The sequence below is a fragment of the Chenopodium quinoa genome, unplaced genomic scaffold (genome assembly GCF_001683475.1).
Source record: "Chenopodium quinoa cultivar QQ74 unplaced genomic scaffold, ASM168347v1, whole genome shotgun sequence".
Taxonomy (NCBI): Eukaryota; Viridiplantae; Streptophyta; class Magnoliopsida; order Caryophyllales; family Amaranthaceae; genus Chenopodium; species Chenopodium quinoa.
Genome location: NW_018744290.1, coordinates 1,226,503 through 1,249,538, shown reverse-complemented (window position 1 = coordinate 1,249,538; position 23,036 = coordinate 1,226,503). Strand labels below are relative to the sequence as shown.

Below are 23,036 nucleotides of genomic sequence, written 5' to 3'. Positions count from 1 at the left end.
AGGTTACTTTAGTTTCAGTGAGATGTTGTAGGTTGTTACCTCAACAACAAGTTTAAAAGGCACTTGTTGGAGCATAACTAACCTACACATCCAACTCAAAGTGAGTCCGTTCATCATTTGGAATTTTTACATACACATAACCCTTTATCAGGGACTCATACACAAAGGCACATGCAATGACTTGCAACAACTACTAGTCAACAAGCAAATGTGACTATAAAGGCTACTTGACATAGCTCATTATTCATCAATCATGCATTCCCTTGGCCAATAACTGAACTGAGTAACTACAGGCAGACACACAATCCAACACAGTCCAGCAGTCTACACAAACAACCATCCAACATAATCCAGCATCATAAACACAATCATACATAAACAGCGGGCTACTTAAACAACCATCCACCACAATCCACCAGGCTACTTAAAGCCAATCTAATACATGGATCAGCAAAAACAACCAACCAGCACAGTCAACTAGCATAATCAAGCATGAAACAGTTGTAGGGACTCACATACAGTCATTTAACATGCTTTTAAACAATGATGACCACCAAAAATTACATAGTAACCAAATCAAAATGAAATCAAAGCAACCAAATCAAAATTTATCAGGCACTTAACAAGTAGGGTTTAGCAATAGTTACGCTGCAATATCAGCTAGTGGGAGGGAAGTCATGAGGGTATTTGTCCCTTAGATAGGCCAGGTAAGCAGGATCCCAATCGTTGTAGTCCTCAGTAAAAATGGATATGACTCGTTTCTTCCCACTGGAGGACCCATCGGTGTCCGGAGCCTTAAGGGACTCAGGGAAAACTTCATTTAGCCCCTCAGGGGAGTTAGGAACCTCCACCACTACAATGGATGCCTCAGGGCCACCTAGCTCCACCAGATCTGGCTCCCTAGAAAGGTCTTCCTTCACAACAACCACCTCAGAAGGGCCCTCCTTCAGAACAACGGCAGCAACATCCTTCTGACCACCTTTTGCCGACAGATCTAGACCCACTATAAGCTGAAAAGCCTCTTTCTTTGGTGCATCTGCGCATAAACCCTGCTCATCTTCTTCATCACTCGAAGTGTACTCAGCGAGTTTCGCCCCAAATTTTCCAAGGGTGAACCTCGAAAACGAAGCAGAGCACCAACGAACTTGTTTCATGATTCCAGTTCCTCGCTGCGCCTTGTAACGTGTAAAGGGAGGGTCAGCCTTCTTCTCACTGCCTTGAAGGGACTCATTTGGATCTGGGTTAGAACTCATTGTTTTTGGAAGAGAAGAAGAAATTGAACTTAGGGTTTGACAAAGAAAATGAGAGGGAGAAGAAAGTACAAAGAGGAGAGAGAAGAGGGAAAACCAAAGAAGATCTAGCTAGGGTTTGTGTTGAATTTCTGGAGAATTCTCCAGATCTTATTCAAACTAGGCAGCATCTTCGAAAGGAATTGAATGCAATTCATTTAATGGGGTAGTTGGGGAGATGAGTGATTGTTGATGAAAGAGGGATGGAGGGGGTTAAATTTTGGTGGGAATCATTAAATTTACTGAAATAATTAGTGGGTAAGTAAGTGTAATTATAAGATGTTAAACACAGTTAAAAAAAAGTAAGGGTAAGGTGGTCATTTTACTCTTAAAAATTTACTAAAAATGGAAAGAAAAAATTTCTTAATTTCCGTAAATAGGAACAACAATAAGGGATAAAAGGGACTATTATAATAATAATAATAATAATAATAATAATTCACTTTTGCTCCCTACTCGATAATTTTCCTTAAAGTTTGCATACGGCATACCTACTGTTTCGTGTGAAAACAATGGGACCTTGTCGAAGGTCCGATGAGGTGGAGAAGACTGGATTCGGTCCAAGTGATGTTGGGCCGAAGGTTTCCTGCACATTAAACACACGTAAACTAGCCTCGGGGTGTTGCCGAGGAAGGCCCCTCCGATGCTAAAGTCAGTACAGTGTGTAGAAAGAGAATGCTATGCAAGAGAATTAATTGCTTGAGGCTTTGTTTGAATGAATGTACAAATGTAACATTGATGGCTTTTATACCTTTGCATATATGGAGAAGTTGGGCCTTAGCCCAATTGACTTGCCTTGTGGACTGATCTTGACTTTAGCACAATTGGAGAGTTGAACCTTAACCTTGGGCTTTTAATTGGATCATTTAATGACTAGGCCCAATTGGACTAAATTGGCCCCAAACACCTACTATTGCAAAATGCAAATTATTACAGATAGAGTAAAAACGAAAATAGTTTAGAGTTTATACTACTATCAAAGCATTATCAATTAACGACATAATTGAAGTTCATGGCATGCATGCTTATTTGTCCATGGCCCGATTCATGGGATAGCATTTGTTTTAGAAAGTAAAATATAACTTTGGGATGATTAAATTTTGGCGAATACTTGATCAATATTTGTTTTTGTATGTGTACGCTTTTTTAATTAAAGCAACTTTTATTAAGGCACTCTTTTGTACAAAATGAACGAATTCAAACATAATGACTTACTCAATTTTATTTTTTACCAGAAACAAATACACTGATACACATCTTGTTCACCATATATAAACCAAAATTTTATATTATTATACACACACAATCCGTGCATAAATTATCGATGTGCTCGGCCTTCTTGCATTGGCTTCTTGTTATACTTGAAGATCTTTAACTTACACAGCTTCATCCTTCAAAGGCACATATTCTCCAAGGTACTCGTCAAGATGTTTAGCCAATGAGAATTTGTCAATACTTTCATGGTGATATGATTTGCACACAAAATAGAAAACTGTTTGGGCAACAAGACTATTAAGGGTAAGCAAACTCCCTAACACTACTATACTTATACCAACACAAGTTCTCTCTATAATTCCAAAACCATAATATTTTTGAAGCAATACCATAAATGGCATTGCAAGAAGGTTTAGCACCAAAAGTAAAGCAAATGAGGTTCCCATTTTGCCCTTGATCAACTCTCTACTCTTTTTCAAGGCTTCAAACCAATAATACTTCTCTAATACTGAAATAACATTAGCCAATTGCCATATCATAACCATGAAGAGTAATCCCACCATGGCTAAAGTAGCAAAGATGAACCCTATTATGGCCATTCCTATCCCCGCTTTGTAAAACAACGTGGCGAACACGATTGCTACTATGGAAAGAATAAAAGTGTAGGTAAACATTATGCAAAAAAGGCATAGAAAAGTCATCATGAGCCGCTTCCATATCTTTGGAACCACACTCACGACCTTTTTAAAGGTGAAATCCTTGCCCGTGTATATGCAAGCAACTGTGTAGACGACAGCTGAGGTGGTAAGTAGAGATAAGGATACAGAAAGTACAACATAGACCATGTTGATAATCGAATATATAGCCCATTCAGAAGAGGTCGAGTTGGAAACATTGCTTAAAGACGGAGAACCATCTTGGTTGATCATGGACTCATGAATCATCTTGTTAATGAGAAACTTAGAAATTCCATCGTTGGCGAAGAAAAGACAATATTGAGGGAAAATAAAAGCAAGGGTGATTTGGAAAAAGATTTTAGGCCATGACACAATAGTTTTCAATGATTTTTTCAAGATGCCAAAAAATCCTAGGGATTGAAAATCCTCTTGCTCAACATCCATGACTTTAGTTTGGAAGTGATTTTGGATGATAAATTTTTGGGTTATTTTCTAAAAGGCTCTAATTTGTATCATAATATATAATGGAGTTGATTGGATCGATACAAATCATTTCATTGACTTGGAAAATTATATCAAATGATCTACGTGAGTAGTTTCCTATGCTTCTCTTTTGACTGGATTAATGAATTTTTGACCAAAATCCTTATCAATTATTATCAAAAGGAAATTAATAATATGTCTAATATGTTAATGCGAATGCAAGAAAAGTTCTATTCATTATGATAATGACTTCTTTTTTTCCTTTTAATATATTATTTCCGTTTCATATTATTTGCAACAATTTGACATAAAGTGTGAGTAGAAAATATCTAATCGTTGCAAATAACATGAAACAGAGGTAGTATATATATTTTGTGTTTTTTTTTTTTTTTAAAAAAAAAACAATAGAATTGGTCAAGGAGTGAAAACAAATATTTTTTTTTTAGTTAAGAAGAGTTGTGTTATCGATACAAAACATCTCATACGTGAAACTGATGGCCTGAGTTAGTGGGCTAGACTCTTTGATAGTGGGGGTGAGGAAATAGGACGGCTACACTATGTCTTTTACCGGCATAGGGTAATCTCTATCCTCAAAGTAACCTTAATAGGATTTACGGAGTAAACCCTAAAGCTTAAGGTTTGGAAATGTTTTATACTAACCACTAAGTCAGCAGCTCAACACTTGATTCATATAGAGTATATAAAAATCAATCGAGTTCAGGCTAAAAAAGTCAATAATGACAACTTGTTGTCTTTTCCATTTTCCTCTAAGTACATTTTAAATCTTTAATATTACTAGGTCGGCTAATTAACGCTCGCAATGTGCACGTCATATCTAGTCATACCTGAGAGTCTTATTTTAAGGATAAACATGTAAATAAACATTTTAATGGGCATAATTGTCTCAACACTATTTATAAGTGTTTAGTCATACTTTTTAAAGGTAGGGATTAATATCTCTAATCACGTATTAGTACTGTAAAAGTTATAAAATTTTAATATTCTAAAAATTACTAATCGAGACAAATCAAACAAGATTTCATTTGATCATATTTTTAAGTTTTATCTTATATATTGAAGAGAAAAAAAATTAGAACAATACTGTAAATTGTAAGAGAAATACTATAATGTCTAATTTTCAAATGTTAAAACATGTAGGATAAGGGGGGAATCATAATTTTGTTGCTCCATGGAGTTTTTTTATTCGTTTTTGTGGGAGTTAGCCCGTGAACAGCCCAACAACACAAACACTTCAACTGTTTAATCCAAATTCATGCAAATGCAAGGCCCAACACCGACACTCTTGGCCTTTAATTAATTGAAGGAACTTTTCTACGGTAATCGTGCGCTAATCAATAACATAATACTAAAACAGACATTGGGAATGACATATGTCACTTTTTGGTGTCGTTTTTTTCCTCCAAAAAACAATTTCCAAAAAAATAAAATAAAATATGTTAACTTTATTTTTCTGTTTATATCTTTTTAATTGACAACTCATTTCAGACAATAAAATTATATTTTGTACATATTTAGTTTATATATTATAATAGAAATTATATTAAAGATTCTTACTACCAATATTAATATTATTTGTGATATTTTTCTGATATATTAGAACCACATGGATTTAATTTATGGTACGAAATAAAAAAAAAAATTACGTTATATTGCATCAAATTGACTTTAACGCATAAATCTATATTATTATATCAATAACTATATAGTAAAGGCGAAATTAGAAATTTTCCTGCCTTTTTCTTCTTTTCTTTTTTTTTGGCCAAATTTTAATGACATCAATTTTATAACCCATAATAATACTAATTTCCATATTGACAACATATATAATCCAAATAACTCAGCAGATTTCCATTTTGACAACATATTTAATCCATATATACTAAAAAAAATTTACATATCTTTTATATAAATTAGGAAACTTTTAGTTACAAAAAAAATACTAATAATGATTTTAAAAAAAAGGTATTAGAATAATATTTTTATCCAAGTTTATTATATTTTTATCATTTTTTTTTTCTCCAACTTTCAGCATTTGATAATAAAATTTATTTTAATCAAAAAAGAAAATTCATTTTGTTAGCATACTTCGTATAAATCTTAAGATTATACACAGCGTTCATGTGGACAAAATCTAACCTTTTTGTTATATAATAAATGTTGGAAAACTCAACCTAAAGTAAAAAATAAAATAACCTAAATTTTCATATTATGCCAGTCAAAGTAGTGTGTCAACAGAATAGAGACAAATGCATATGAGTACGTATATGGATACTAAAATATTTTTGTTTTCTTATATAGAACGTTATATCTTCTAATTTCTATTATCATTTTTTTATACAATCCAATGTTTTATTGGTATAAATTAAAATTCAAGCTTTTGTTAAAGATAATTTTTTGGTACATTATTGTTGAATTAAAATTATTATAATAATTTACTTGTTGTATGTAGAATTTAATTAAAACCGTGCGTGGCACGGGACTTAAGGTAGTGAATCATCTAATGCAAAGTACCTACGATTTATAAAAGGAAAATGCTACAAGGGTTATATATAAGAAACTAAATAAGGAAAGATTTAGAAAAAAAAACATTCCGTACGTATTAATTATACTGATTTACGCGTGTTTTTGTTCTGCAATCCTTAATTTATATTATTTTAGAAAGTGTATTTAATGTTTACATATATGCAACCCTTAGCACTGCATATTACCCTTTATAAATTGAATTGCGCATGTAAATTACAATACTCCGAAACAATTACAAGTAATATCACTTTGTTTTAGTACTCCGTACTACATATGTGGTAAGACTTAAAGAGTAATGGACTAAAGAATTTACTTCGTATACTACTAATAAAGTAGAGTAATGTTTATGATAATAAAAGTTTCTCTGAACTGATTAAACGTTATCGTAAAACTGTTTCATGTACATTAATATTACGGAGTATTATAAATCAAGTGTATACAAGAGTTGTTGTTCAAACTAAGGCCCTGTTGATCTGTTCACTTCACCTTAAAAAATTAATATTCAGTAAAAATAATTTCAGTTTAGTAAAATTAATTTCAGTTCAATAAAAAATAAGTTGAAAAATAATTTTAGTTCAGTAAAAATCAGTAAACTTAAAGAAAAAATATAATAGCAATTCAGCAAAAATAATTTCAATTCAGCAAAAATAATTTCAATTCATCGAAAAAAAAAATTCGGTTCCTCGAGCCTTTGGCTTTGCTCAACCATTTCCCTTTTAATGTTGCACCATTTCATTTACTAGCTAGAGTAGCTACTGCTTGAGTGCCTGACTATTGCCACCTTTCTTCTTTTCCCACACTTTATCCTCATGTAATCCGCCAATTTCCCACCTCTCATTTTCTCTCTCCAAAAACTAAAAAACACCCAAATCAAATCCCTAAAATCCCACATTTGTCAACCATATAAAAATCCCCCATTTCAAATGGAAGATGAAAAACCATTACTGGGTGCATTCTTCAATGGCGGAACCATTATTCGCCGACCAACATGGGCGTTTCTTTTGCTATTTTTCACAACTTTTGCCGTTTTTACTCTCCCTTTTACCACTAAATCGTTTTCTTATCCTCCTTCTTCTTCTTGGCCTCTTCCAAATCACTCCGAGTCACGGGTTGACCCGGATTCTTGTTCCGGGTTCTTCCGGCCCGACCCGCCGAGGAAGTTTTTTGTGTCAATCACGGAGTTTGGCGGTGTTGGAGATGGTGTAACTTCGAATACCGACGCGTTTCGTAAAGCTATTGGGTATTTGAAACGTTTCGAGAATAAAGGTGGGTCCCAGCTTAATGTTCCTCAAGGAAGATGGGTTACTGGAAGCTTCAATCTTACCAGTAATTTCACGCTTTTTCTTGAAAGAGGTGCTGTTATTTTGGGATCTCAGGCATGTAGTCTTCATAATTCAATTATTTTGATTTGATTTGATTTTTATTTTATTAATTTTCAGTTGGGTTTTTGTAATTGATGATTTGCATGCTTTAATCTCTCAATTGTTTTGGGTTTATGATTGAATTCATATTTGATTAGCTTTTCATGAGATTTAATTTGCTTTTAGTTGATAATTATAGTGAAAGTTTATGCTCTAAATTTAATGATTTGTGCATTTGGAGATCTTAACTTTTAAATAAGATATGATTGATGTATGAGAGAGATTATTGAGTTTGATTATGCTGTTGCATGCTTGATTAGCTGATCAGATTTGTAGATTGATTTTGTTAGATAAAAGAACATGGACAAGTTATTAGTGGTTGAGTTTTGAATTAAAGAATTTATTTTGGGTTAATTGATGGTCTGAATTGTTGTCTTTGCTTGTTTAAACGTAATTCAATTTGAAGGTGTTATATGCTACTATTAGTAAGGTTAATGATCCTCGACGATGTCGTCTTAATAATTACTAGTTAATTGATTTATATGATTTGGTCATTCCATTTTGAGTTTTGCAAGTGCTCTATGATAGTGTAAGCACGATCTAATTGATTATTAGGAGCAATGTCGCTTTCATTGCATAAATTTGAGGGTAATTATGCCTAATTAACGTCATAGTATCTTACTATATTGGTCACCATGAGTTCGGACCATTTTTAAACTATTGATTAGGATCTCGAGCTGCCCTGTTGTTACTTTGTTTCTTTTTTTAGTAGCTTTTTATTTGGATTTTTTTGGTATATTGTTTACTACTTTACTCCATATTATAGTGCTACCTATCGTTATTAATGAAGAGCATAGTTGTGATTTCATTGAATACGTTGAGGGTTATGTTTGTAACTTTTCGTCACACTCAGGTTCTTGTGATGCTCCATGATTGTTGTTCAGGGATATGTGGTTAAACCATATTGCTAATATCATTTCACTTTCACTTAGAGGTGTTGTTTTCATATCCATTTGAAAGTAGGTGGTAAATTTACTTTTTTATCTGATAGTTCATAGTTGTGTATTGACCTTGTCATTTTCAATGACTTCAACTTGTTTGGTACAGGTTCAATAATCACGTGTTGAAGTATTGATGATAATATTTTGCTATATATGATTTGGAGCCTTGTCTGTATAATTTTGCATTTCCACTTTTATGTGTGTATTTTTCTTTATTAATTTTTATTGCCACTCATTACTATCTCTCTTGATGGTAATAAATGATAATGGACATCAGCAATGAAAAATGTATTTACTAGTATTAAAAGTAGGTAGCATTATCATGGATATTTTACATGGATGACATTTCATATACGAAGTAATTGAGTACATTATGTATTACTGTTCCAACTTTGTAGCAAGTTAGCCTTGAGTACTTCCACTCTCTTAAAGTGGAATTTAACTTCTGATTTAGATATGTGGCGTAGTAATGGTTTAACTTTGGAATTGGAACTTAAGTTAATGAAGAAGCCCATATCGTCTGGTCTCGCTTCTGTGAAATTTTGATGCTTGTACCTAGAAACTTTCTAGGGTGGGACAAGTAATTTCCTGCTTAGTTTTGTTGTTGTTCTTATTATTTTTTTTTTTTGGGTATTTTTTTAGTCTGAGTTATTTATTTCTTAAGCAACAATTACAACTTTCCTTACGTAGTGAATGTTTAAGAGTTGCTATGGACTGCAGTACTGCACTGACTTTATAAGTTGTTTTTCGTGATTGAGTTTAGCGTTAATTATTAAATCAGCTGCTCCTAAATATTAGTTTGCTTTTGTATCAGTAGGATCCAAAGGAGTGGCCGATCATTGAGCCTTTGCCATCATATGGAAGAGGAAGAGAGAGGTTAGGTGCCAGACATATTAGTCTCATCCATGGAAACTCCATCAGCAATGTTGTCATTACAGGTATCAGTGTGCCCCTTGATTATAGTTTTTTATACCTTAACTCAAACGAACTGGTTAAAATCCACAAGGTTCAGTGATTCAGATCAGATGAGCAAGTTACCAAATTAGCATGTTCCAATTTCAAGTTGTACCAGAGTCTGTCTGTTTGCATTGGTTCCTTACTATAAGCTGTGATATTTTCTAGCAATATGTTGACATCTCATTGGTCTTTTTACCGTTTTATTTCCAGGACAGAATGGGACAATTGATGGACAAGGAATAATGTGGTGGGATTTATGGTGGAACAGAACACTGGAGCATACTAGAGGCCATCTTGTAGAGCTTGCTAATTCTCATAATATCCTGATTTACAACCTCACATTTCGAAATTCTCCATTTTGGACCATTCATCCTGTGTACTGCAGGTTCGTACAGCCCTTGCAATCATATTCTATTGCCGGCAGTGATCTTTGAGGAATCATAAAAATAGAGTCATGAAAGTGATAGTGCGGTGCTATTGATTTTTTTTCCGTATAAAGTTGTTGCCCTCTTAGAAAATAAGGGCACCAAATTTATAAATCTAAGTCAAATAAAATTATCATGCAAGAGTTCTTCCTACATGCTACATTCCTAAGGATGGGCATTAGCATAGTTTTAGCAAATTCACAGGGATGTCTTTTTGTTGCTTCAGGCATGTTGTAATCAGGAAGATGACAATATTGGCTCCTCTAAATGCCCCAAATACAGATGGTATAGACCCAGGTAATGTGGCAAATTTCTACAAATTGTTTTCTGCCTATTGTCTTTTTCGATGTTAAACGAAAAAAAAAAAAAAAAAATTCACTGTCCATGATAATTCAAGAATGGCAATTGAAACTGCAGATTCAAGCACGGAAGTGTGCATTGAAGACTGTTACATTGAGAGTGGGGATGATCTTGTGGCTGTGAAGAGTGGGTGGGATCAATATGGCATTGCTATGGCACGTCCCAGCTCAAACATAATAGTGAGAAGAATTTCTGGCACAACTCCAACATGCTCAGGTGTTGGAATAGGTAGTGAGATGTCTGGTGGAATATTTAACATAACCATTGCTAATATTCATGTCTGGAATTCAGCGGCTGGGGTCAGGATTAAAACTGATGTTGGGCGAGGAGGATACATAACGAATATCTCAATATCAAACCTAAGATTGGATAGAGTAAAAATACCCATTAAGTTCAGTAGGGGTGCTAATGATCATTCTGATGACAAGTGGGACCCAAAGGCCATTCCCAAAGTTAGTAAGGTGTTTATAAGTAATGTAGTTAGCTTGAACTCAAAGAGAGCACCTGAAATACTTGGCATTGAGGGTTCACCCTATGAAGGTATATGCATGAGAAACATAAATATTTCTGGCCTCCCCCCGTCAGCTAAATGGCACTGTGAACATGTTTCGGGTTTTGCAAGCGAGGTGTTTCCACCTCCATGTCCTCAGTTTCAAGCTGATAGTTCATCATCATCATCATGTGGGTTCACATGAATGTTAAACTAGTTCCCAAGTTATCAGGCTTCTCAATCATTTCCTGCAGTTGATGTCAAAAAGGATCATAAGTTCATAATGGTGAAAATTTGAAGACACAACAGAGGCTTGAAGATATTGGCTTATACAGTATCATACCATACTTTGAGGGCTCAGAAGCAGAAAAAATATCTTTACTGATGCAACATCAACCAGCACCTTCCAGGCCAAGTGAGCTTTTCTGATTTTAGAAACCACCAAGTTTTTCTTATGACAGATACAGATTCCAGCCCGGTGGTTCGCTTAATTGTATTATTATTCGTTCAATTTTTTGCACATTTCTAACTTGTGATGACTTTGGAACACTTATTCATCTCAAGGAGAAATACAAACATCGATACTTGTACATGTTGAGTAGAAATTATATCAGAGCCGAGAAATCTAATTATGAATTACCAATGAGTTCCTATTGATCTTTACAAAGTCTGGTCTATATATGTCTGGAATTAGCTCATATATCCTGCCGATCCTTAAATATGTGTATGTGGTATATGTGATTTATATTTAATACGAAGTATAAATAGTAGCATATTGAGAAATTTAATTATAAACCATTACTTCCACGGTTCCACCTGTTGTGCCAGCAGCCAATTCCGATGAGGAAGAGCCTCAGCCAAGCAAGGAGGACAGTGAGGATGGAAAAATGGGAAGGCCAAATCCCGTAAATGAGAATGGGCAAACTAGCCTAGTGTATACGAGTATGCTTACCCTAGTGGTCTAGTGTAGTAGTGTGTTAGTGAATTTTGGATGGTTAGTCCCGAATATGATGTATTATATTACAGACTTTCAAGTTAATTAGGTTTCAATGATTATATAGTTATCATCTCCACATGTATGCCGCTTTGGGCAGTAGCAAATTTGAAACAAGAAATAGTTACAGTTCACAAAAACGCGCAATGGACTAATTTGCTCTAATCAATACTTAACCCCTCGTCTTTTTCGGTTTTACAATAAGTACATGATACATGAGATTGAAACTAGAACGTTCAACAAGATGGGAAAATGAATTTGAGGGTTTTTATACATTTCACCACTTCCAGAATACATTAGAACCGCACTTGAATTTGTCCTTGCCTTCACATTCCAACTCCAAATCCTCAGAAATGAAGGGTACTTTCTGCAATCAATAATCAGAAAATAGGTGTTAGTAGATTTATAAGTTTGAATATTGATAAATTTATTTACTAAATTACTATATTTGTATAATAAACCTTTTGCTTGGCAAGATCTTGGCAGCCTGTAAAGTTTTGTGGGAAATTGCAGGTTCCAAATTGTACTGTGTATGCTCTTGCAAAGTTGGCTCCACTTGTTGCCAACCTCTTTTTGTCATTCAATTCCTGATAAAACAGTTTAACATCATCTGTGTCAATAAGTATGATCATCATATATAGGCCGAGCTGAGTTTGACCCCATTTTCCGGCTTGGCCTGCCATTAAGGGGGTGCTTCCCACCTCGGAAAACTTTACCAACTAAACTAGCGGACACTAACTTTTGGCATAGGTTACGAAGAAATGGGAGTATCAAGATAAACAAAAAAGGAACTAACCTTGTTAGCTTTGCTCTTCTCAAGGTACTCTTCAATGACTCCAGCATTAGCATTGGAAGAGAAGGAAGTGGCAACAAGAGCAGCAGCCAAGCCGAAAACAGCGGCTCTTCTTCCTTCAATGGCCTTTTCTTCCTTTTGAGCTTGTGCCTTGATCACAGGCAGTTTGTCACTGCCATTCAAAGATGATGGTGCCACACAACACACCGAAGACGCCTTCGAGCTAAGCTCTAAGCCCCCAGCCCCAGAGATGGCATAGCTGCATGCTAGTACACTAGAGTTCATTGAAGCCATTTTAACAATGTTTTTGTGTGAGCCTTTTTTTTTTTTTTTTTTTTTGGGTGTGTTTTGGTTATTAGGAGAGATAGAGGGAAGGTTTATGATTAAGAGTTTAGGAGTGATGTGGAGGGATGAAGATGAAATGTAATTAAGGGTTTGTGGTGAGAGTGTGGATAAGGTGAGATTGCCTCATTCTCATTGGCAAATTATCTTTGTTGTGGTCATGTATCTTGCCTTTGTGGGGCTCCCTGAGAAATGGATCAAAGTATGTGCTTCTTATTCCTCATTTCTGTCTTACTTTGGAAATATGATCATATGTAATTATTGTAATATGTTACGCCACTAAATTTCAGGGCAACACAAATTTTGTTGAAATTCATGATTTTACTTTTTCCGTTCTCTTTTAATTGCAACATGAAGGGATACACGGTATTTTAGATCTTAGAAGATGAGAATGATAGAAAGAGATTAAAAAAAATAATAATAAAAAAAAAAGAGAGAGAATCATATGATGATGAGAAAAATAGAGAGAATCATTGTCCACATAAAACAATGTCGCAATTAGTTTGCAACTTTTTAAGTAAAAAAGTATGTTACGATAAAAAAAGACATAGTACGGAGAATTATGTTTGTGGGATTAGTTTAAAATGTAATCGTGTAGCATACCGGATATTTTGAATATAGTTTACTTGAATTCCCCCTAATATGAACTTAATGGTCAGTTTATTAACATGTGTTTATTTTTGTTTTAATTATTAAAAGGAACTCATAAAATTTACGAAAAATGAAGTACTCCGCTTTGATATCATATACTAGCCTTTTATGTTATACCATCTCCATCATAATGTATTAGGAAAAAAAATGAAGAAAATGTGAGGGTTTTGGCCCCTTCTATGCAGGAAAGACACATTCTCAAGAGACTTCAATAACTACTAGTAACAAGAGACAATGCAGCTCAACCTTACTGCTATTACAAAATTAGTGATCTTATAACCATGATTAGTATCCATATAAAACCACATACAAAGTAAACTTTCGGAGAAGAATACACGATATACACAGGGTTCAGCACAGTGTTAACATCTTTTGTAACAGAAAAAGGGGGGCTATCAACATCATCTGCTGTGATAACAGAAGAAATTCCGAGACACATCTACATCCAACCTGTTAAGCCTAACTGATCAGCAACGTTGTACATAACAAGTTTGTTCCAAAGTGACCCAAAAAGGTGTTCCCCTCCAATTGAGAATGTTAATGCCCATGAAGACAACAGTACAGTGGCAATTGAGCACCCAATAGCTGATCCAACAATATCTGCAGGAAAGAGGAGCTATTAAATAATGCAAATGAGCCTGGAGAAATAGTGCAACATCAATTACTATGGAACAGAGAAGGGTGTATTGAAAGAACAACAGTGAGCTTCAATTCTTATTATATGGAAAATGCACGATGACTCTTCATTGAAAAAAAATAAAAAAGCTCTGTTTGTTGGAGGATCTCGTTCCATGATTTCTAGCCATTGCATAATGAATGGGCATCGACAGTAATACGAAGTATTAGAAACTAACCCTCTTTTCCCCATAGGCAATAGGAACAAAGTTGGCGAAACTGCCACAATAAAGCTATAACAGGGAGTAGCAAAAATGATGCTTTGAAGCTGGGCAATATAATCCATGCCTAAAGACACTAATCAGAGAGTGAATGCAGTTATTTTACAGCTTCCCTGTCACAATGTCCACTTGGTTTCTTCCTTCAGTTACATCTTGAGGCTTCTGGATATTTTTGTGTATATCCTAAAATCTAACAAACTCTGGGAGTCTGGGTCCTAGAAGAATAAGCAACATGTTATGCTTAAATCTATTTAACCTTAGTAGCCTACACAATTAGCAGAACATTTGCTGAATGTGTCCTAGAATCTAATTTCTCAGAGCAATGTTCAGATAACCATAACTCTATAAGAACAAAGCATGACCATTCAAAGGATGGATGAAGAAAGGGAATTTTCCAGCGAAGTGATATTTTCAATATAGGACAACATCCAAGAACGAGTCCTCTCCACCTCCTCGGCCTCTCTTTATTTGGTGTGTGTGCAGAGAGAAAAGAGGGGGGGGGGGAGGGTTTTTTCTTACAGACTCATCTTTACCGATGCTGCTGCAGCATAAGTAGATCTTATCTATGATGATCCCATGATCTTAGTATAGGCATGGTCGCATGGATTAAAATGCATAGGGAGGCCCTCAGGCCCCTACCCCAAGATATACAGAAGTCTATTGTCGAAAGACAACTATTTATTGAATCCCTGTTGCGATACATTGACCCTTGAAGACACCTGCTTAAGCTCAACTCCCTCTTTCATAATTCGTGGAATATATTACATTCACCAGATATATTCTATGATTTAATCATTATATAACCATTCTTTATCACCAACACAGTGCCAGTCATGAGCCCATGAAGGCCGTCCTCTACAACAGCAACATTGGGATTCAATTGCTCCCTAACAACCATGATATACACTAGGCTCTATCAACATGACATCTATAGATTGCATAATCCATAAAAAAGAACAACAGAGAATATATGCCGGAAGTGACAGATAAAGCTACTTATCGGCTAGGTTTATTTCGAAATTAACATCGCTATATATAAGAACTTACCTATGAACTAACAGGCTCAAGCATGATGACTGAGAAGAATCCAACTAACAGCCTGATCATCATTGATTTTATTATGACAGATTGGACCAAGAACTTGTTGTTTCAACTCTCACCTTGAGTTCTCATATCCCTCAAAAACTATCTTACAGATTTGTGTGGATCCTTTCAAAGCGATGACCCAAACAATGAAAGAGCTCAGCTGTACCCAGATTTTCAGTTGCAACCTAGTTTGGCAAGCCCTTAAAAGTTACATCGATGATGGCAATGTGATACTTTCATGCCCTAAAACTAGGAAAAGCAAAGGATAGTTCAGACATGATCACATAATCGGCCGCAGGATCACAGTATCACAAACACAAGCTTTCACCATATTGGCCCTAATATCAAATCACTGGTCCGAAGTTTCCTCAGACTGATATCAAATGTGAAAATAACATCCATATTAAAATATGAACACTAAGGGCATTTTTCTTCACAAAGCTGAACTAAACCCAATTCATAGAACCATCCAAATTAAAGTAAGTATACTTAATTGACTAATTCAAGCTACCATTTATGAACATGGAGCTAGGACAAGAAGGGTAACGAGGACATTGCACTACAGGAAACTGAAATCATAAGCAAACCCATTTCATGTAATCTTTGCCTCTTTGGAGCTAAAATGGGTTACTTATATTCCCAATCACAAATGCAACAATTCACTAAACAAAGCTGAAATCAAACGCAAACCCAGTTCATTAAATCATCAAATTTAAAATGGGCATCAAAATTTATCGATCAAAACAGACAAAATTCATCAAATTAAACACACCCAATTCATGAAATTCCAAGAAAAACTTGACAAAATTGAGGAGAGAGAAAGAGGGAATGCATACATCGTCGAATAGTAGGGAAGGAATGAGAATGACGAAGAACAGGCCAAAAGTAGAAGCAATTGACAGCCCAAAGCCAAGGAAGAAGCAAAAATCCAAACTTGTAAAAGCGGCGAGCGTATACAACCGATTCTTCCTCAGAAAGTCCAATTGGACCGTCGATCGTCGGCCAACGAGGTCTCCTAATTGCCGTTGAATTGGCTGAGATGTTGGGATTTTGGAGAGGAAGAAGAGTTGATTCTCCTGAGACTGATGATGATGAACCCCCTTCCCCTGATCTCTCCATTTTTCTTTTTTGCCTTACACCAATATCTAATTACTACAATACTGTATTTATATTGCTGTGATGGGTGTACACCGGTCCAAAACCGGACCGGACCTAGACTGGACCTGTTTGGACCGTGACCTGAATTGGTGAATTTTGAGGACCGGAGACCGGACCTGATTCAACAGATCCGGTTCCGGGTCAGACCTGAAAAACCAGGTCCGATTTGGGTTTGGACCTGAACAGACCTGTTTTTTATTCAAGCCCAAAATCAATTTCAACCCAAAATAATACTTAACCAAAAAAAAAAAAAAGGAGTAGCGCTTTGTTTGCTTCTAGATTATACAACTTGATTGTGCATACTAAGATTGAGCCCAAAGTTTATGGCCTTTATGCTGTTATAGCAGATTAGATGCTACTGAGTCAATGAATATCCAACGAGCAAGGTATGATTATAAATTAAATTCAGTTCATACTGTCATGATTATAAAAACTTGACAGTTATACTATTATCAATTATCATAATTATCATCATCTGTAGTTTAAACAATTATAATTAATCAACATTCGTCATTCAAAATTCTACAGAAAAAAATCATCCAAAAATTGTGGATTGCTAAATATCGCCCGCAAATCTCCACATAAAGCCCACAAATCTATATTGAATTTACCTTATTGCCCTAAACCTAAAAAAAAAATCTAACCCATACCCACACTCTAATCACCCGAAAATACGGCAATGTCGAGGCGGCAAGGCAAGGACTTGGCGGCCACAACGGTGGAGGGAAGGATGGCTCACGGTGGCAAGGTTTTTTTTTAAAAAAAAAATTAAAAAAAAAAACCAGAAGTGGTGGGGCGCCTGGCCAGGACGCCCAGCCCCTGGTGGTGGCGTCTGCTCCGGCCGCCGAAACCAGGGGGCTGGCGTCTGGACGCCCAGCCACGGCGGTGGCGCCTCTGGAAAACGCCACAACCGTGGCTAGGCGTCCAGGTCAGACGCCAGCCCCCTGGTTCCGGCTGCCGGAGCAGACGCCACCACCGGGGGCTGGGCGTCCTGGCCAGGCGCCCCACCACTTCTGGTTTTTTTTTTTTTTTTTTTTTTTTTGTCTAATATTTTTTTTTTGGAAAATCAGAATTCTTTTGTTAATGTTTAATATATTTGTTTTATGTGTTAATGTTTTTATTTCTAATATATATATATATATATATATATATTTTTGAAAATCAGAATTTTTTGTGTTAATGTTTAATTTTTTGTGTTAATTTTTAATTTTTTTGTTTTATGTGTTAATTTTTCATATGTGTTAATTTTTTGTGTTAATAAATAGTGTTTAAATTTTTTACATTATGTGTAATATATTTATTTGTTGAATAACATAATTTTTTTGTGTTAATGTTTAAATTTTTGTTTTATGTGTTACTTTGTTGTGTTAATTTTTTTATGTGTTAAGTTTTTATGTGTATAATATTTTGTTTTTGAAATTTTAGACGCCAGCCGCCTCTTCATATAAAATTCAAAACTTTTTTTACCTCGTTTTGTTACATATTGTTTTTGGTTAGTTTATTTATTTTAATTTATATTTATATTTATATATATTTTGTATGTGTTGGTTTTTTTCCTTTCTTTGTGTATTTTTTATTCTATTATAATTTCTTTATTATGTTAATTTGTTAGTATGTTTTTAGTTTATTTGATTTGGGTTTTGGTAGCTATTTTTCTTATAATTTTTTATGTTTATATATTTTAAATTTTTTTGAAGGTGTCGCAATTTCACCATGGTGCGGGGAAGAATATAGATGATCATGATATGCCACCGGCCACTGTCATGGATGCTGTATGTGTCATTAAACATTTATTGTTGTATTTTTTAAAATTGCTATATATCGTTATTCAATATGTTTTTTTTTTGTAGTGGATGGGAAAGTTGATGCAAGTGGGACAAAAACTCTTTCAGGAGAGGGACAACATGATGACTGCATCTGGGAGAGCTGCTATTGATGAGTTGGAACGGGCCATTGCGCATTGGAAGTCGGTGTCAAAGAGGGATTACTGATCTTTTTGCCAGTTTATTTGCAGAACATTTTCTAAAATTTGCAGTTATTGTTTAAGTTTTTAAAATTTGAAATTATTGTTTAAGTTTGTAACATTTGACATATTCGTTTAAGTTTTTTAACATTTGACATTATCGTTTAAGTTTTTAACATTTGACATTATCGTTTAAGTTTTTAAAATTTGACATTATCTATTTACTTTGTAACGCGCAACGTATGCATGCAAGATAAAACTGTAGTCAAAAGTAGAATAAAATAAATAAATTTTTGTATAAAAATAGCTACAAAAAAATAAGGTGGCATAGAAATAGTGTGTGCATGAAAAACTAAAAGGAAGCTAGGGTGTTCCATTGATGTATCCGGTCATGATACAACGCATCCCAACCCTCTACGCTTGCTGTGCGAATGGTGTACCACCGAGGTATGATCGGTGGCATCAGAAAATCGGATGACAGGTCCAATCGGATGAAATGTCTGTATAATTATATAATTATACACAGTTAACAAGTCAAAAGTAATCTAAAAAACATTGTATAATCTAAATTAAAGTAAGCTATTGTACCAGTTCCGGACATATTCACGGACGAAGAAGATTGGCTACGACTAGATGACGATGTACGACCATGACCACGACCACGAATGTACTCAAACGCACTCCTGTTCCGCCGTTGGCGACCTCTAGGTCGCTCGATCGCTTCGGGGTCCTCGTGATCTAACTCCTTCAATTTATGGTAATATCGTTCTTTTTTCTAATCAAATGTTGCAGAATTTCATTTAATTTGGTTTTGTTTTATTACTCAGATCCTCCTTTTTCGTTTTCTCGACTGGGTTTTGTTCTATGAACTCAAGAATTGGCCCGGGTAGATTGGGTTTCAATTTTATGGAATTTCTTAAATATGAAATGACAATACATCATACCATGTCGCCGTCTAGAGTTCTTGAGAGATTTCTGAGTTGCTACTACTAAACAAAAATCAGATCTAATTGCAACTTGTTTTGCCCAATCAATCGCTTGTTGAGCATCTTCGAAGGGACCATCATGTACAAAAACCCTACTATGCCATATTATTTTTAAATACATATAATTATATAAAGATTAAATTAATACATTTAACACAAAATTAACATAAGTAATTTCTAAAATTTTTATTTGTAAATTTCATTTCTATATATAATTTACACATACAAAATTAAACATAATTTTATTAACACATTTAAAACATAATTTCAGATTAAAACTTTTTTTTTTTGAACTTATTAACACACATTTAATTTCAAATTTATCAAAGTTAAAAAACCACAAAAAAAAAAAAAACTTTAAATAAAATTAAAAAAAAAATTTACAAAAATTTTAAATAAAATTAAAAAAAATAAATAAAATTACAAAAAAAAAGAAAAAAAATAACAAATTACAAAAAGTTTAAATAAAATTACAAAAAAAAAATAAATAAATAAAATTACAAAAAGTAGGGGTGGCGTAATTTTTTCCCTGGATTATCTCGCTTTCCGGCGACGATGACGACTCTCCGGTGTCCCTCGGCGATCCACTCCATTTCCACATTCTTTGTGAGAGTGAATTACGGTTTCGGTAAAAATTAGAAAAAGGGCAAAAGAGTCAAAGTAAAAATAATTGTGGGCTTTATGTAGAGATTTGTGGGTGATGTTTAACAAATCCCCAAAAATTAGGGTAAAGCTGATTAATCGTAAGATGACGAACACAACATAATTATCAAAAAACTAATTATAATCAGAAATATTGAAAAAATTAGATCTACATTCTAAAGTCTAAACTAGATCTAGAATACAAAAACCTCAAATTGAAGATATGTACAACCCTACCGACGAATTTAAAAACCTCAAATTGTCGGGAAATCTAGATGTACGGTGGTCGGTGGGTGGGTTTCTAGATCTTGAGGGATGGTGGGATAGTCGGAAATTCTAGATCTACGGATTGTCGATGGCAGCTGTCAGAGGAAGAAGACGATAAGTTGATGATCTACGCCTCTACGGACTGTCGATGGCGAAGCTAAGCCGCCATGAGTCCATGATTGTTGGCTAGTATGCGATTGTTGGCTAACGGTGTGCGAGGCCGGCGATCTTTAGTGACGGTGGAGCGGGCTAAAGTGAGGGTAAGGAAAAGAGGAGAAGTGGAGAAATGAGAGACTAAGAGGAGAGGAAGAAGACCGAGAGTGCAGACTGCAGAGTGGCTGTGAAGTATTAGGGTTTAGAGTATATATATATATATATATATATATATATATATATATATATAATATATATATATATATATATATATATATATATATATATATATATTCCGGGCTTCAGGTCCGGACCTAAAAACCCCGGTTTTAGACCTGATCCGGATCGAGACCGAAAACCTTGAATTTCAAGGACTGGGACCGGACCTGAATCTACAGGTCCGGTCCCAACAGGTCCGGTTCAGGTCAGTTTTCAGGTCCGGTCCTGTTTATGAACACCCCTAGCTGTGAATACTGAATAGGTAAAAAGAATGCGTCCTATTCGTAAACCTTTCACATACGTATAACGCAGTATACTAGTATTATCATACATGGTTAGGTGGCATTGCTCATTGGATGTAAGGGGGAGTATAGTGCTTTGAATATACTAACACAAGTGTGGATGTAAGAAAAATGTCAAAAAATGAGTAATAAAGATATATCTAGAATAAGTGAAAAAAAATTCACTAGAATCATGGTGGATTCATTTTAATGCGATTTATTAAACTATTAATATAATTTATATAAAAATAAAGATTATGATTGTCAAAGACGCTCATTGAAGATTTTCTTAAAAAAAAAAGACGTCATTGAAGATTTGCTTAAAAAAAAAAAGACGTTCATTGAAAATTTGCTTAAAAAAAATAGACGTTCATTGGAGATTGCATAAAAGACAAATGAGAGAAATACGAAAAGAGGAAGAGGAAGAGAAAGTAAGTGAAAATGTATAACGGGATGGAGTAAGGTAATAAAGAGCTTTGTGTATAAACTGAAATTGATCGCTAAACCATGCTCCCCTTTTTACCAGGTGACGCTCCCTTTTTGACATGTATGTACGAACTTGCCCTCCTTATAAAATGGCCCCCTATGGTCCCCTTTCACTTTAATTTCATTATTAGATTCCCTTATACTTTACCATGTGCAACTGTACCTCACCGACCTCACCACAAAGACGCCGTAATTCAAAATATTTTTAAAATTATGTAATATTTCTTCACAGCTATCGGACGATGGACGACAACAACCTTGCAACACCGAAGCATTCGTCGGAGCATATGGTACGTCATTTGAAGTTTTTTTTTTTTTTTTTTTTAAGAAACTCTTGGATATTTTGGAGCTCCAAGGGGAAAACGCCTAGAACTTTTGGAACTTCAAGGGGGAAACGCTTGGAATTTTCGGATCCCCTTGGCCCTTGGAAAGAAATGCTTGGAATTTTCGGATCTTCCAAGCGGATCCGGAAATTCTAGGTGTTTCTCCCTTGGAATTCCAAAATTTCCAAGCATTTTATTGTTATTATTAGGATATTTTAGATTTTAACACCTGACAAAAACCCGAAAATGGTTTTTAACACCCCCCAAAAAAAAACTTTTATTTTAACACCAGACAAAAACTATAAAAATAGTTTTTACCACCACTTAACGGTTTTTCGTCCAAAAATTCCGTTAAGTGGGGTCCACAGTGACACGTGTCACCATTTTACTTGTTTTCAAAAAATAAAAAAAATAAAAAACAAAAAAAATAGATTTTTTTTTTAAAAACTCAAACAACCAGAAGGCAGCCACCAACGGTGGCCCTTCTCCCCGGCTAACCCCCGAACCACCCTCTCCTAGCCCCCCATCACTGGGTTTCGCCACCGAACCTTCCTTATCACCAGAAATACGTACCCTTGCTTCCCGCAGCCAAAATTCGAGAACCCCCACCGAAAATTGTGCCCAGAAAACGACGACGAATTTCAAGGGTGGTGGTTTTGCGGCTGAGCAATCTTCCTTCCCCAAAAACGCCGGCAATTTGGCCATTAATGGTTGAAATCGACTGGTTTTGGGGCTGAGTGGCCTTAACCGGCCGATTTCGGCCATCGATGGCCGAATTCGTGGCTGAATCAACGGCCAAAAATTCGTGGCTGGTGATGGCGGTGGTCGGGCTAGGGTGGTTTAGGGCTGCGGGAAAAGGGTGGGGATGGGTTTAGGTCGGCCAGTGAGGGAGGGGGAGGTGGTGCGCCGGTCATTGCGTCGCCGACTGTGGGTCAAGCTGAAGAAGAAGGTGGCAGTGGTGGGGCGGCGGTGGGGCTAGGGTGGCTGGGTAGTT

The 23,036-nt window shown here is 35.3% G+C and overlaps 4 protein-coding genes across 4 annotated transcripts; 1 reads left to right on the top strand and 3 right to left on the bottom strand.

Annotated features, from left to right (window-relative positions):
* Window positions 1-2,485: 2,485 nt before the first annotated feature.
* On the bottom strand, window positions 2,486-3,697 carry LOC110695150. Its single transcript, XM_021872371.1, has one exon. The coding sequence runs from the start codon at window positions 3,623-3,625 to the stop codon at window positions 2,666-2,668; it is 960 nt and encodes a 319-aa protein (XP_021728063.1). The 5' UTR covers window positions 3,626-3,697; the 3' UTR covers window positions 2,486-2,665.
* Window positions 3,698-6,817: 3,120 nt separating this feature from the next.
* Window positions 6,818-11,469, top strand: LOC110695143 (probable polygalacturonase). Its single transcript, XM_021872364.1, has 5 exons — window positions 6,818-7,584; window positions 9,388-9,508; window positions 9,738-9,912; window positions 10,179-10,249; window positions 10,370-11,469. Exons 1-5 carry the CDS (start codon window positions 7,132-7,134, stop codon window positions 11,005-11,007), a joined length of 1,458 nt encoding a protein of 485 aa, XP_021728056.1. The 5' UTR covers window positions 6,818-7,131; the 3' UTR covers window positions 11,008-11,469.
* Window positions 11,470-11,908: 439 nt separating this feature from the next.
* Window positions 11,909-13,038, bottom strand: LOC110695145 (photosystem I reaction center subunit N, chloroplastic-like). Its single transcript, XM_021872368.1, has 3 exons — window positions 12,593-13,038; window positions 12,258-12,383; window positions 11,909-12,163 (listed from the first exon to the last, which is right to left on the bottom strand). Exons 1-3 carry the CDS (start codon window positions 12,881-12,883, stop codon window positions 12,074-12,076), a joined length of 507 nt encoding a protein of 168 aa, XP_021728060.1. The 5' UTR covers window positions 12,884-13,038; the 3' UTR covers window positions 11,909-12,073.
* A 725-nt stretch (window positions 13,039-13,763) lies between these two features.
* Window positions 13,764-16,721, bottom strand: LOC110695146 (probable gamma-secretase subunit PEN-2). The gene is made up of 2 exons (XM_021872369.1): window positions 16,401-16,721; window positions 13,764-14,182 (listed from the first exon to the last, which is right to left on the bottom strand). Exons 1-2 carry the CDS (start codon window positions 16,681-16,683, stop codon window positions 14,022-14,024), a joined length of 444 nt encoding a protein of 147 aa, XP_021728061.1. The 5' UTR covers window positions 16,684-16,721; the 3' UTR covers window positions 13,764-14,021.
* Between the last annotated feature and the right edge of the window lie 6,315 nt (window positions 16,722-23,036).